Source organism: Dermochelys coriacea, chromosome 1 (genome assembly GCF_009764565.3).
Source record: "Dermochelys coriacea isolate rDerCor1 chromosome 1, rDerCor1.pri.v4, whole genome shotgun sequence".
Lineage (NCBI taxonomy): Eukaryota > Metazoa > Chordata > Testudines > Dermochelyidae > Dermochelys > Dermochelys coriacea.
In genome coordinates this window covers 151,051,420-151,066,829 of record NC_050068.2, presented here as the reverse complement: position 1 = coordinate 151,066,829, position 15,410 = coordinate 151,051,420, and the positions used below count along the sequence as shown (strand labels likewise).

At 44.0% G+C, this 15,410-nt stretch overlaps 1 protein-coding gene across 1 annotated transcript in view; it reads left to right on the top strand.

Moving 5' to 3' along the window:
- The window catches only part of CFAP47 (cilia and flagella associated protein 47), a 638,800-nt gene that overhangs the window by 105,001 nt on the left and 518,389 nt on the right, over positions 1-15,410 (top strand). Inside the window, exons 23-24 of the mRNA XM_043505538.1 lie at positions 3,491-3,585; positions 6,856-7,015. Of these exons, the coding sequence (XP_043361473.1) occupies positions 3,491-3,585; positions 6,856-7,015 (255 nt within the window). The remainder of the gene's footprint in view (positions 1-3,490; positions 3,586-6,855; positions 7,016-15,410) is intronic.

Here is a 15,410-nt window from a genome sequence, read left to right as displayed (position 1 = left end):
TAAGTGTTCTGAGCACTCAGTATATTACTAAACCATGCTCATATACTGTAGGCAATAGAAAAACATGTTTTTGTGCTATGAGAGAAGGACTTAATAGTTTTACTCCATTACACCATCTTAGAAATGATACTTGTTATTGATGAGATATTTCGGATGTCACATTGAAAAACAGAATGTGATAACACACATGGTTTTTGAGATCTAAGGGCCTGGTTCTACAAATGCTGTCTTCCATGCTTAGTCACGAGTCATACATTTCTTTTGGTGGGAGGCTGTGTATTTTCCACATGTATGTAATCTTTATAAAAAAAAAAATCAGTGTCTCTTACCTGGGCCATTGCCTGGGATTAAAAGTACCCAGGACAGGGTTTGAGAACCTGAGACAGTCCTGGAAGCAGAATTACTACAGTTGGCAGATACATCAGAAGTTGATGGCATCCTACTGTGTATGTGTGTGTTCTCAGAACTGCTCATACTGAGAGCAGAACCATTCTATCAGCAGTAGGGTTGCCAGGCATCTGGGTTTTGACCAGAACGCCTGATTTAAAAGAGATCCTGGAGGCTCCCATCAGCACTGCTGACTGGGCTGTTAAAAGTTCAGTTGGCGGCTCAGTAGGGCTAAGGCAGGCTCCCTGTCTGCCCTGGCTCTGCACAGCTCCTGGAAGCTGCTGATGTGTTCCTGCAGCCCCTAGGTGCAGGGGCAATTGGGGAAGCTCCGCATGCTTCCCCTACCCTGAGCGCCGGCTCTGCAGCACCCATTGGCTGGGAACCGTGGCCAATAAGAGCTGTGGGGGGCGGTGCTTGCAGGCGTGGTGCCGCCCCTGCGCCTAGGAGACAGGCCGGACATGCTGGCTGCTTTTGAGAGCCGTGGGGAGCCAGGGCAGGCAGGGACCCTACCTTAGCTCTGCTGTGCCGCCGACTGGGAACAGCCTGAGGTAAGTGCTACCTGGCTGGAGCCTGTACCCTGAACTCACTCCCAGCCCCAGGTCAGAACCCCCTCCTGTACCCAAAGTCCCTCCCAGAGCCTGCACCCCAACCCCTGTCGCAGCCCTGAGCCCCCTCCTTCATCCAAACTCCTTCCTGGAGCCAGCACCCCCTCCTGCACACCCCCCCTCCCCCGCATCCAAACTCCCTCCTGGAGTCCTCACCCCAACCCCTTCCCACAGCCAAACTCCCTCCTGGAACCTGCACACCCTCCCACACCTCAACCCCCTGCCCCACCCAGATCCCCCTTCTGGACCCTGAATCCCTCATTTCTGGCCCCACCCCAAAGCCTGCCCACCCAGCCGGAGCCCTCACCCCCTCCTGCATCAGCTCAGTGAAAGTGAGTGAGGGTGGGGGAGAGCAAGCGACTGAGGAAGGGGGGTAGAGTGAGTGGGGTGGGGCCTCAGGGAAGAGGCAAGGCAGAGGGTGGGGCAAAGGTGTTCGGTTTTGTGTGATTAGAAAGTTGGCAGCCCTAATCTGCAGTCATGCAATTTTCTGAACTTGAGGGTAGCAAGCACAGTTTCAGTGTCCTGTGGATGTTTTGTTACCAGAAATCATATGTAGGCTGGTGAGCTGTTTCATCGGGAAGGAAAGCAAACTGCACAGCCAAGGACATAAAGGCCCTTTCTTCATTGTACACTTAGTTGTATATATCAAAAGACATAACCAACACAAAATAAAATGATTCAACTGAAAAATAGTGGTCACAATCCCCAGAGGCTTTTCCCTGCCTCAGCTAGCCGTTATTAAAGAGAGGACACACTCAGTGATTTCTGTTTTTTGGGGTTCCTTTTAGCAAGTTTCTAGCTCTCGTAAGTGTGGAGAAAAGCTTGAAAGAAAAGTGAAGTGAGTGCACCCTAAAGCCTCAGAAACCAGAAGACAAATAAAAAGAACCCAGTATTTATTATGTCTTTAAAAAAAATCTCATTTTTGAGGTTTATGAGTTGACTTCTCAATTCTTGGATTTGGCAATACTGTACCCTTTCTCTGTGATCCCGGTGGGACCAGCAGGGATAGGCAGTGATCCCTTAACCCTTTCAGGGCAGCTACTTTACCTTGTCACACCATGCTATGTACTAGTCACCCTCTGGACCAGTAGTTCTCAACCCGTTTACCGTTGTGGGCCACTTATGCAGCTCTGTTATGTGGGCCTCATCTACACAATATACGTATATTACCCATGCATCTTTTTTTTTAAAGGTTTTGTATTTGTTATATGACAGCAGTATGATTCAAATCAATATAGTACCTTTCATTTGAACACTGGCAAATGTCTACCATGGAGCATTTTAATTGACACGGTTAACTGTCAAAATTAATTAATTTTATTTTAAGGGTGGCATGGCATTGTGTATTGCCACCCTCACTTCCACGCTGCTCCATGGGGTTGCGGCTGGGCTGAGCACCCAGAGAGCCTGGCTGTGGAGCCTTTCTTGTGGGGATGCCCCCACCCAGCCAGGGACTGTCCCTCATACACCCCCCAAGCACCCAGCCCACCAGCCAGGGACTGTCCCCCCTGCACTGAGCCACACATGCACTCATTCCCCCAGCCAGGGACTGTCCCTCATGCACCCAGCTCCCCTACCCAGGGACGGCAGTTAATGCTTTGTCGTAAATCATACATCTTTTGCTTTCTTAACTGTGGCACTGGAGAAGAGAAATTATTAAATGAAAACTATTAAATGAAAAGTAATGCCATTGTAATAAATATATACGTCTTCTTTGGTGAATAGAAAAATCTGCATAAAGTAAGAACTATTAAAAAAAATAAAGAAGCTAATAATAGGTGTATCAAACTTTTAGTAGCCAAAAAATGAAGCAAATATTACTTGAATTTTCCATCATTACAGAAAATTAATATTTAGTGATTTAAAAATAATAGATGGGGCTCAAAGAAACGCCAGTTCACTATTTAAAAAATTTTTTGTAGTCATTGATTGGACTTCTAAAGTACTTCTCCTTGTCCACACAGGACCAAGTCTGACTCCCTTTTGTGTTAATCTGAAACAGGAAGAGAGTATTGTTCTCTCTTTTTATAGCATTAGTGTTATAAAGGAAAGACACGAGTCTGATTTTTAGCCTGACTTAAACTTGACTTCCCTTTTGTCAACTGACGTGTTGATGGGTGCAAAATTAATGTCACATAAATTTGTATCCCTCTATGGGGGGAAGTCATAATCAATTAGACACTTGCATTATATTAATTGTGGTTGCAATTTGTAGACACTGAAAGGGATGACAGGATTTAAAAGAAAGGGAGACTTCTGTCATCTTAAGAACATTATTTATAGCTGTGTCGGTCCCAGGATATTGGAAAGAGAGAAAAGATGGATGAAGTAATATCTTTTATTGGACCAACTTCTGTTGGTGAAAGAGACAAGCTTTTGAGCTTCCACAGAGCCCTTCTTCAGCTGTTAAGAATGTGTAAAGTGGAAATAAAGTTTTAATGAAAAGTTTCAGAAATATTTTAAGATGCCCTCTAAATTTTTTGATTTTTCTCCTACAGTACTGCAGCCACCACTTGAGTTCTCCACTTCAGAACTGGTATTTCAGTCAAGAAGCATACATTTAGATATTGCTGATGAAAGTCTGAGCACTCAGGTAAATAAACACACATGTTTTTGACTATTCTCAGCCTAATCTTTTACTTTACTGTGACTGTAAAAGGTGTGTTTGTGTATGTGTGTAAGAACACACAATGTAATTTAAACAACTGCATAACATTTTTCTAGTGTGTGTGCTGATGGATTCCAAAGGTTTTTTTATCATTGTTCTCTACTACTGTGAGTTTCATGTTGGTCTCTAAAAATTATGACTTTTGTTCAGTTTCTGGGTTAGACTTGATTTTACCCTCTGATTCATGAACTAAATTCTGTGCACCATGGGACACTGTCTACCACAATGCATGAGCAGTAGGTGACTTCCAAAGATGTCCACTAATAGTGCGTAGTGTTATCATGTCTGAGCTTGTACTTGAAAATTTTGTGCAGTATATTTTATGCAGACAGTTGTTAATTCATGACATATTCTTAATTTTACAAGCATGAGTTTTTCTTGTTGAAAAAGCCTTTGCAGATCCCCCATCTGGCAATCGTATGTTGTGCTTCATGATTGTAGGATTATGCTAGCAGAGCTTAGCATTTGGGTAGCATGCTCACATTGATTATTTTGTGGAAGTTCTATGGCATGTGATACACAGGAGATCAGACTAGATGATCACAATGGCCGCTTCTGACCTTGGAATCTCTGAAGCTACGGATCCAAAGTACCAACAGTGGTTTAGAAAGGTTAACCTTTCTCCCTTTATTTTCTTCAGTTTCTCTCTTTCTGCTGGTGACAGTGGTGTTGGAATTATTTCCCTCATCCTTCATTGCATAGTTACTGTTTTCCTTGACATTTTTAGTTAAATCAATAGTTATATTAGTTCTTGTTTTTATGTAACAATTTGTTAGTTTTTTGTAATAGTATTGTTAGGATCCTGTTATTTTTGGATCCAGAGAAGCATTTATAGTTCAAAAGTTGTCCTTCATGCCATAATAAAATGTCTGACATGACTGTCACACCAGGTGCTTAAAATGTATAGGAGAAGAGATAATCTTTTCTACTTGTTCAGGATCAATTTTTCACCTTTAAATTTTCCCAGCCATGGTTGGGGGGTGGGGAACAAGGATGCTAGATCAGATCCCATATAGTCACTTTAATCTGCATAGGTATTGGAGGATGTATACTATATAGCCTAAGTTAAAGTTTCCTCAAGAAGCTTCTTGAAAGTGTCCTTCTGGAATCATGAAAGAGATTAGCTACATTCTCTTTAATGATCTATTTTTAAGATACTTGCAAAGTCAGGAGATCCGCTAGAAGACCATGAACTTCTCTATGTGAAGGAAAGGAGTACTTGTGGCACTTTAGAGACTAGCAAATTTATTTGAGCATAAGTTTTCATGAGCTACAGCTCACTAACACGGCTGCTACTCTGAAACCTGTCATCTATGTGAAGGGTGATATTTCTTGAATGAATAAGTTAGAGGAGCTCTGTCCTTTTCACCAGCTGTCTCCTTGATCGCCTCTCTTTCCTACTGGTGACAGCATGGCCTTCCAGGAGATAATAGTGTGGGATAGTTTTAATATATGGAGTAGGCTTAGGTAGCTTATAATGCATGTCTGGCTAAATTTTGACCCTCATGAATGTTAGTTCTTATAGCTTGCCTGCAAGGTCACATTTACCCTGCAGCTGGCAGTGTGCTTCCAAGCTTGTGTAGACAGTTGAGCACTAGCTCTGCTCGAGCAAGCACACTAAAAATAGCAGCATAGCTGGAGGTAGATTGGGCAGTTTGTGGGCTAGTCATTCAAATCATACCCAGTGGGTCTGAGCAGGTTTGTACTCTGATGGCTCAGGTAGAGGAAGCATGCATCTGTCTACCCGAGCTGGAAGCATGCTCCCAGCTGCAATGTAGAGGTACCCTGACGGGCAGGCTAAGAGGACGAACATTCATGAGGGTTAAGACTTAGCCAGACATGCATTATGAGCTACCTATAATGCATCTGAAGTTTTGTCTCATTCTCTATGGTCTGTTGTGACCATTCAGAGATATTACTGGCTCAGGACTTCAGACAAAAGTGCTGGAATTGCCTTTTTGAAGGCATGCAGCCTTTCCACTGTTAAAACAAGTGATCACTTGAGCAGACTCAGAGACTAATTTTTTGGCACAGTCTTTTCAGGGTTTTAGTCCGTCTTTAGGGTAGACATGCTCCTTCAGGTATGTGTAGTACCAGCAGCACTCAGGTGACTAAATTAGATATCCAATCTCAGGGTAAGCAAAGGTAGTTTCCAAGTGCCTTTCACTTTAAATAGAGTCGGTTTAGGGAGAGGGCTTATCTTCTGTTCCTTTATCACAGAGGCTACTCTGTACTCTGATGCAATGATCTTGGGATCTCAGCGGGTAGCCAGATGCCAGTATGTTTTCAACACTATTGCCTTTTTGCATCCATCTCCTTCTGGAGATAACTTATCCCAGTTTCTTCCAATAAGGTTTTGGCTAGGGACCTGGGTGTGCGCTGAAATGTATTTAAAAGAGCTACAATTTTCAGTTCAATGGCATGCCTTATACCCCAGCTCTTTCCATATATATATTCTCATGAGAAATTTTTGAGGGCTGAAGTCACAACCCTGCACCTGGGGACAGTATAGCAGATGGATGATTCACTTTACTAGGGCAAAGTTTTTTATTCTTGCTATTTTGTCATTCCAGCAAAAAAAGTTGTTGGGTTTTTAAAACTGGCTCTAAACTTTTACAATCTCAACAAGTTTTTCAACAGAAGAGTCAATATATGTAGTATCTTTGAGAACTGCAATGTCAGTTCTCTCTGATAGTGTATTCAGTTCTTGCAACATTTCACCGGTACCAGTAGAAGTTCTCCCATTTGCATTTGCCTTACCACCACTGCCATCATAAATGCAGTTAATCAACTTATCAGCACACTAGCCCAAGATTGATAGCCAACTTGCTATTACTCCAGGTTATTCTTACTACATTGAAGAAATCAGTGTCATATTTAAGATTTGAGAAAATGGTTTTCCTTCCTGGGTAGGAAACATTGTTCTTTGTTAATGGTGAGTGACTAGTAAGTGCTATCTGTGAACCATAAGGCATGCCTATTTTCTTACCTTACAGATATAAACTGCATACTCTATTGCTCTCGAAAGCGCTCTGTTGAACTTTGTGTCAATTGTTCTTTGTAGATAAAAAGTACAGCATACAATAGTAACTTGTTTTCAACAGGAAAAGCTTAATATTTAGTGATGTGAAAAATAACATAATGCCCATTGCCTTCTGTCATCTTACATCCTTGTTTACCTACCACTATTTACAGAAGTTTGACCTGAAGAATACCTCAAGGCAACAGGTGACATGGCAATTAGATCTTGATGGTGCAGGAAAAGCCATAGAAGATGGTATTTTTAAAGTTAGTCTGTGTGCCGGAGTTCTTGATCCAGGACAAAAAACTAGTATCACCATAGGCTTCTGCCCATGTAAGTATTTTTCTGAATTTGTCAACTTTTATATAAATGTTTGCTAAAATTAACGTTTGTTCAAGACTCCATTTCCAGAGGTGTATTTAAATCCCCTTTCACTGTGAATCAGCACATTTTCTTTGCTGAAATACATTTGAGGAGCTAATGTGTTCAGATAGCCAACTTTGGTAAAAACTGAAATAAAACTATAAACAGCCCCTTTTTTGAACTCCTAAGTTACATAGGTTGAAGCCAAGAAGATAAAAGTAGCATTTCCTATCTTTAAACTACTGAGTGTGACAGGATCTGGGATTGTGCCAATGGGAAAAAAAAACAACCCTGTTGAAGCTCAGAGAATGAAGAGTGCTGTAGTCTGGACAGCTCAGGAAAGGGGAATTGTTTGAAGCGTTTCTTCTGTCTGTATAAGATAGGATACTTGAGACCTTTTCTTGGGGAAAGCTTAAGGAGATAAGAAAAGATTCAAATTAATGGGTTCCTCTGTGAATTTGAGGGACTCTGGTTTCAGGCATTCATCTCACTCTAGGGCACTGCCTGAACGTTGGCCGAGCAAAATATTTAACTGCTCCTTTCCATTAACACATGAAACATTTCTAGGCAAATGACCCTGGAAAGCATATATTTCTCAGAGAAGTCAACGAGCTTTTCTGTAAGGCATTCAGTATCCTTAATTCTCAGACATTAGAAACTTCTGCTATCCACATATATTTGGGTTATGTGAAATAAATTTCTGGTCTCTGTCCAGTTCCCAATGAACAGATGTCCACATCACAATAACCTCCACTATTGGCACAAATTGGAAACCTTGTTGGTAGTATGGATTAGAGAGGCCGAGGACTGAATGGACAGGAAAACTACCTATTCAGGAGTAGAGGCAGTCCTTTCAGGTTGTGAATGAGGCTCATTCGGTGGGTGTAGAAGAAGCTTGCACAGTTGTTGCCTATATTGCACTTGTTCTGTGGATAAAATAATTCCTGCATTCTTCTGTGTTGTCAGTCCTGCATCTTTAATGAGAGCTTATTTTAAGTGAAGTAAAAACTTAAAACTCTCTATGTGGACTAAGGAGAATTTTGTTTTTTTTCCTAACTAGCCAGAATATAGAAATAAAATGCAGTTTATCTCTTCAGAAGACTTAAAGTTGGGACAGTCATGTATTTTTGAACAGTCCTAATTGATTTAGTAAAGTAGATTTTGTGTATAAAAGGTAAAACATATCCCTACCAAAATTCAGGAGGAGACTCTGAAGTTTGTAGTCACCTGGAAACTCTAGAACAGGAAGTAATAACTGTGACAGAAATCGCAGTCACATGTAATACTTTTGGGGATCATATTGTATTAAGTCAGGGGTTCCCAAATTTGGTTCATGGCTCGTTCAGGGTAAGCCCCTGGTGGGCCGCGAGACGCTTTGTTTACCTGAGCGTCCGCAGGTATGGCCGCTCGCAGCTCCCAGTAGCCGCGGTTTGCCGTTCCTGGCCAATAAGAGCTGCGGGAAGCGGTGCGGGCTGGGCCATGGCTTCCCGTAGCTCCCATTGGCAGGGAATGGCAAACCGCGGCTACTGGAAACTGCGAGCGGCCATACCTGCGGACGTTCAGATAAACAAAGCGTCTCGCGGCCCGCCAGGGGCTTACCCTGAACAAGCCACGAATCAAGTTGGGGAACCCTGTATTAAGTTTATGTATCATTATGGGCCAAGGACTGTATGCAGCTTCAGTGGTGGTTGGGGGGGGGGTTATCATGGCTCCTCCAGGAATCTCAAATAGTGCAGAGTGATTAAATGAATCACCCTATGTTGTAAACCCCTCCAGAGAGGTATCACCCCTGGGGATGCATGCATATATTGGTTAAATCTGGGTTTTCCAAAGACCAACAGACAAGGAAAGGGCTTTTTGATATAAAAGGCTGCACTTAAACTGATTCTCAGGGCCCTCTTGCTGATCCAGCAAATGTACAGGGCCTTTTGTCCAAAAGAGGCCACAAGCCTTGCAGAAGGGGTTGGAAAGACTTTGGTCTTCAGGGCCCCAGGAGTCTGGTGGATGACCTCTGGTAAATTTTTAGCATGCGTATAGGAGATTTTTATTGTTTTTATGTTTAATCTGTAATGCTTTTACCTTAAGAATAAAGGTGCTTGATTAGGAAGAGTTGTGTGGTGACAACACACTGTTCTTAGCCCTCTCAGAGAAAGCACAGCACAGGCTCTTCCCTCTAGGCAGACTGGCTTGCTGGGGATATCATAATATAAGCCAAGGAGTTGTGCAGCCTGTGACAGTTACACTGCTGGAAAAAATATGGAGCAGAACTTGTAATCTGAAGTAAACAAGGGAAAGCATTGTAGTCTAGTTACATCTTATTACCAAAAAGGTTAAGGGCTGCAGGCTGATTCAATATATTGCATTGAGAAAACTGTGCTATGTTCTACTCTATGAACATATGTACATCTGTTCTTATGTAAGACCACAATCTACTTAACAAAAATATAAATTCTTCTTCAAGCGCTAGTCCCTGTGTAGATTCCAAATGGGTGTGCGTGTGCACCATGCACCAGAGATGGAACTGTTGCTAATAGTGTCTGTTGACCTGTACATGTGTTATGCGTCGGCCACGCGGTGCAGCCAAGGCTTTAAGAGGTTGCGTGGGTCGATGCTGCTCCAGTTTCCTCTTACAGCCGCATGGCCACAGTTGGAACCCTGTTCCTCTGTGCTCTTAGTCATCGTATATAGCTTTTATTCACTGTATATAGTTCTCCTTGTTTTTAGTTAGTTGTCCATTCTTCGTCCGTCGTTAGTTCAGTTGTTCGTTGGACGTTAGCCTTCAGGGGCTTCTCTACCCTCACTGGTCCAAGGATTATGTCCCGTCAAGCTGGTTTTAAAACCCTCGTTCCTTCTCAGTGAGCGACGAGCACACCCGCTGCCTGTATTGTCTGGGTGAAGCCCACAAAGTTTCCCGCTGCTCCATTTGCTGCTCCTTTCCATTGCGGATCTGAGCAGCTTGCGAGCTTCGACTCTGAAATTTCTTAATGGGGAGGAAATGCACCCATGTGCACAGCAAAACCTGGCTCCGATGAAACAACTGGAGTGATGTCCATCACAAACAGTGAGCGCCTCACCAGACCACTCCCATGTGGCACCACCTGTACCCATGAAACCCCCACCATATGTACAAGAAGCATGGGTATAAGAGTGGATCCCCGACCAGGACCACCACAAAGCGCAGCTTTTCCTCCCTGAGCTGGACCATATGGGCGAGAAGTCGTGCACTACAGCTGACGGTCTGACTTCAACTTCAGCACCAGATTCGAAGAAAGTGCGAACAGAGCATCCTCTAAATGCCACTGCTCTTGACCGGCCCCTTCTATGCAGGCACAGGGACCCTTTACTTCGCTCCCGGCTCTGTCAACTCCGCTGGGACCTTCAGGCTCGTTGCACCTGGTCACATGCACTCCAGGCTGTTTATCATCTCTCACGCTGATGGCGGAGCTTATGTTACCCATCACCGGTACTCCACCATGTTTCGGACCACCACCGGGCTCCAGGCTCCCTTCCCCGACCAATGAACCCTTTGTCCTCTGTCACTCTCTGCTGGCTCTGATGATGACTGAACCTCTTCTCTTGGTCAACCCTCCTCCTGCACCACGCCTGGTACCACCAGTCCCATCTGCACCGTTGGCTCCTCTGTTCCCGGAGCAGTTGGAGTCTGACTGGTCTTCTGACCCGGACACAGCTCTCTCCCCTGTTCGCTCCTACAGTCCTGACCCTCAGCACCGCTCCTACCCTCCAGAGTATGGTCATACGGCCGATCCTTGGTTTTGGTACCCACAGGCACTGCCCACCCATGGCGACCCGCTACTTGTGGCTGTATTGGCCCTCATGGGACACCTACCATCATTGCTGTATACGTTGCCTGCACTGCACATCTCCTACCCAAACGGCCACCCACCGGGATGAGCCCCTGGACACTCCAGCCCCATCAGCACCGATGGTCCCGACTGCCCTGCTGGAACCGCCCATCCCTACCTCTGCTTCGTCATCACCGGACAATGCCCTTATCCCATCTTCCCTCTCCCCCACTGGATGACCCTACTTTGTATCAGTATCAGTCCCTACTTTGTTGCATGGCTACTGCCCTCAGCCTCCCAGTGGAGGATGTTCAGGATGCCCAAGATCAATTTCTAGACCTTTTTCAACCCCAGGAACCCACCCGCACAGCTTTGCCCATTTACTCTGCCATATTGCAGTTGGCCCAGACAGTGTGGCACACAACAGCCTCTTGTGCCCTACACCAAAACGAGCAGAATGCCACTATTCCGTTCTCTCCAACGGCACAGGTATTCTATTCACCCACCTCCTGCCAAATTCTCTAGTAATCAGTGCTGCTACTGAACATGCCTGCTAGCACCACTTCAAATCTACACCCCCAGACTACGATGCAAAGAAACTGGACTTGCTGGTTAGAAAAGTTTATTAGTCAGTGGGATTACAATTCCGTATTGTCAGCTATCAGGCTATTCTCGCCAAATACGACTTTTTCTCCTATTCTGAGTTTGCAGAATTCCGAACTCTTTCTTCAGATTGACAGCAAGATATCCAATGCATGCTGGATGAGGGCAAACTGGTAGCTAAATCATATTCCAGGCCACAGTAGAATCTGCAGACCTCTCTCCTTAGACCTCTCGCTCTCCTTAGCGTTCAGGGTTGTCCTCCATTGTGACTTTTATGGCTCCAATCCAGCGGTCTTCTTAAGGAGGTCCAGATGATGCTGGAAGACCTCCCCTTTGACAACAATAAACTGTTTAGCGATAAGACAGATGAGTCCCTTCCTCGACAGCCGCATAGTTCAGGATCTCTGGTCCATGAGAGAAGCATGGATGCATATCAATATCCTTGAACTCCGAGCAGTCCATCTGGCCTGCCAAGCCTTTCTGGACTTTCTTCATTCCTGCCATATACAAATACTGTCAGACAACATGAGGGCAGGTGTCTATATAAACAAACAGGACAGCACCAGGTCCCCCTCTCTGTGCACGGAAGCCATCCACCTGATGGAACTGGTGCCTCTGACACCAAATCGCCCTGCATGCGGTACACCTCTTGGGCACCAGCAAACTCTGTGACAAACTCAGCTGTTGTTTCCATGCCAACCACAAGTGGAAGCTCCACAACCCCACTCTCCAGTCTCTCTTCTACCAATGGGGCATGCCTCACCGTGACCTCTTTGCAATTCCACAGAACAGCAAACTGCCCCTGTGCTGCTCCCGAGGAGGCCTGGGCTCCGGCTTTCAGGGTGATGTCCTTCTCATTCCCTGGACTGCATGTCTACTCTGTGCCTTCTGCCCATTCCCCTCCTCCCCCAGGTCCTACATAAGGACTGGGCAACGATAATCCTTATAGTCCCCTCCTGGTCTTGCCAGTACTGTTACACTGATCTCTTTCATGTCTCTGCTCGCCCATTCCCCTCCCCAACATTCCAAATCATCTGATGCAGGACTGCAGCTGCCTTTAACACCCCAACCCACACCCCCTTCACCTCATGGCTTGGTATTTGGTTGGGGATCCTGTGTAGACCAGACCTGCTTTATACCAGTGTGCAACATCCTCACCAATAGCAGATGATGTTTCACTCGCACGTGTTACTCTGCCAAATGGCATCATTTCACGGCCTGGGCGAGTCGACATAACATTCCAGCTAACTCTGGCTCCATTCCTACTCTCCTAAATTACCTCCTCCATCTCTGCCAATTGGGCCTAGCACCTCCTCCATCCAAGTTCACCTAGCTGCTCTCAGGGCCTTCCTTCCTCTTGTGGATGGCTCCTATGTCTTCACTCATCCAATAACCTCCAGATTTCTCTGGGGGCTCCTCAGTGTTTTTCCTCCTGTGTGACAGCCCATCACGCTTTGGAACCTCAACCTAATATCTTTTCCGCCTTCACCAAACCTCCTTTCGAGCCTCTTGCCTCCTGCTCCCTTGCCCACCTCTCTATGAAGGTTATCTTCCTGGTGACCATCACCTTGGCACATCATGTCAGTGACCTGGCGGCGATGATGGCAGACCCCCCACTTCACCGTCTTCCATAAGGACAAGGTCTTCCTGTCTCTCCACCCCAAATTTCTCCCCAAGGTGGCTTCCTCCTTTCACCTCAGCCAAAGTATATATCTCCTGGTCTTCTACCCCAAACCTCACGCCTCATCCCTGGAGTGTGCGTTCCACTCCCTCAACGTCCGCCATTGGTCATGCTGTCCTAGACGTTTGGTCTTTCCGAGAGCCCTCACGCTTGCCTCCTTCCTGAATGCTGCTCACTACTCTCCCATATTTGGAATCCACATAGGGATCAGCACTTGAAGAAGAGAAAGTTACTTATTGTAACTGGAAGTTCTTCGAGATGTGTGGTCTCTATCCTGCCCTCCTTCCCCTCTGCTCCGGTCTCCTCTGCTGCTGAGTAAGAAGGAACTGAAGCAACATTGACCCGTGCAGCCTCTTAAAACCTCACATGCACCACATGGCTGATGCATGACACATGTGCAGGTACTGTGTAGATACTGCTATCAACAGTTCTGGCTCTGGCGCATGGCGCACCTCTGCACCCACCTTTGGAATTCAGATGGGGACAACACATTTCAAAGAACCTCCAGTTACAGTAAGTAACTTTATCTTGCATTCGATTGTCACTTTGAGTAAACAGCTGCTACCTTTGGGGCTGGAGTTGCTTCATGTATTTGAAGTATTTATTTTCCCTTGATGTATGTCTATACCAGTAGGGAGTAGATGATTATTATCTTCTTGGAGGGTGTGACTAGGTAGAAGCTGCAGACATGGAAGGTAATTTTACCTGCTGAATGTTGGAGAGACTAATCTCCTTTTGTTTGACTCATCTTTTTAAAAAAACCTGATGAGAAATATGCTAAGACCCAAAGTTTTGGAGTGCAGACCGAGTAGAAGGGGCAATGGAAATCAGGGAGGATGGAAAATAAAAAGCTGGTGTGGTTATTGCCTTTCAGCACTTCTGTATGTGGTTTAGGAATTGCGAGTCTGTATTTATTTTACAGATTTTCTCCTTTCTGAGCCATCTACTTTATGTTATGTACCCTGTTCCCTGTTGTCATTCAAATAACAGAAAAATCACAAAATAGAGGGCTGTAACTTTGCTTCCTAAAGAGGCAGTTTTAATACACACACATTGAGAGATTATCTATGTCTTCACTAATGAATGATGATGATAAAATAATCAGCCCAAGACTACAATATGAAACCATAAAATTTTTCATTTGTTTTTTATTCTGAGAAAAATGTTATTTTATGTTCTTATCCCATGGTCTTGTACTTCTAGACTGAGCGGGGAAAATAGATTAACAGAGGAAGAAAATTTGAATGACTGAACTGGCATGTGATTAGATCAGCAAGGTTTGATTTTGGGGATGATCAAGGCAGTATTACTCTTGCTAAAATAAATTGAAGAGAAAAATATTTTAATGATATTTACAAATATAAGGCAGTTCTTCCCAAGCTGTGACCTTTGAATGATTGGTGGACTACAGAAGGGTGGATGGACATACATTTCTTTCTCTCCTGTTGGTTTCCTGCTGCCACATTTCATTAAGGACTGTTATGTAATATTAGGAAATCATTTAGATCACATAAGCAATTGTTGTAGAAGCTTCAAGGGTATCATGACTGTGTATGCAAGGAGTGGTCATTCACAAGATAATATCTCTATTAATATATGATCTATGCTATGAAAAAGCCACTTGTATAAAATAGTATTGTTATGAAGACTACTAAACCAAATAATAAAATACAAATACAAAACAATATTGTGAGTTAGTGAGTAAAGTGTGTGTGTGTTTGTGTGTGTGTGTGTAAAATATACTGTATCTGTATATATTCATGCGTAGTCAGCAAGGATTGTTGATCAGCACTTTTTTTTATTTAAAGTTGTTTACATTTTACTATGTGCAAGTCTTATGTTTACATAAGCAATAAGAGCATTCTAAAAATCAATTGACTTCATAATTCCATATTTTAAATATTATTCCACTGTTTGTAGTCTGCCTGTGTATTGTGCCTTCTGTGAAACAATATTTAATCTTTCTTAAAATAGAATAATAAATACAGCAAAACCCACATGGAAGACTTTAACTTAATAGCCTATTAAGGAGCATGCTTTGCCTTTTACCTACAGAGGTTTATTCTGTAGAATTGCGGCATGTTTGAGTGGACAAACTGATTAACAAGCCCTAGTATTTATGTTAAAGTGTACATTGCACCGGTTTGTTTCAACACACCACTGTGTTTGTAGTAGTAATAATAATACCTAGCTCTTAGAGCACTTTTCATAGATTCATAGATACTAAGGTCAGAAGAGACCATTCTGATCATCTAGTCCGACCTCCTGCACAGCGCAG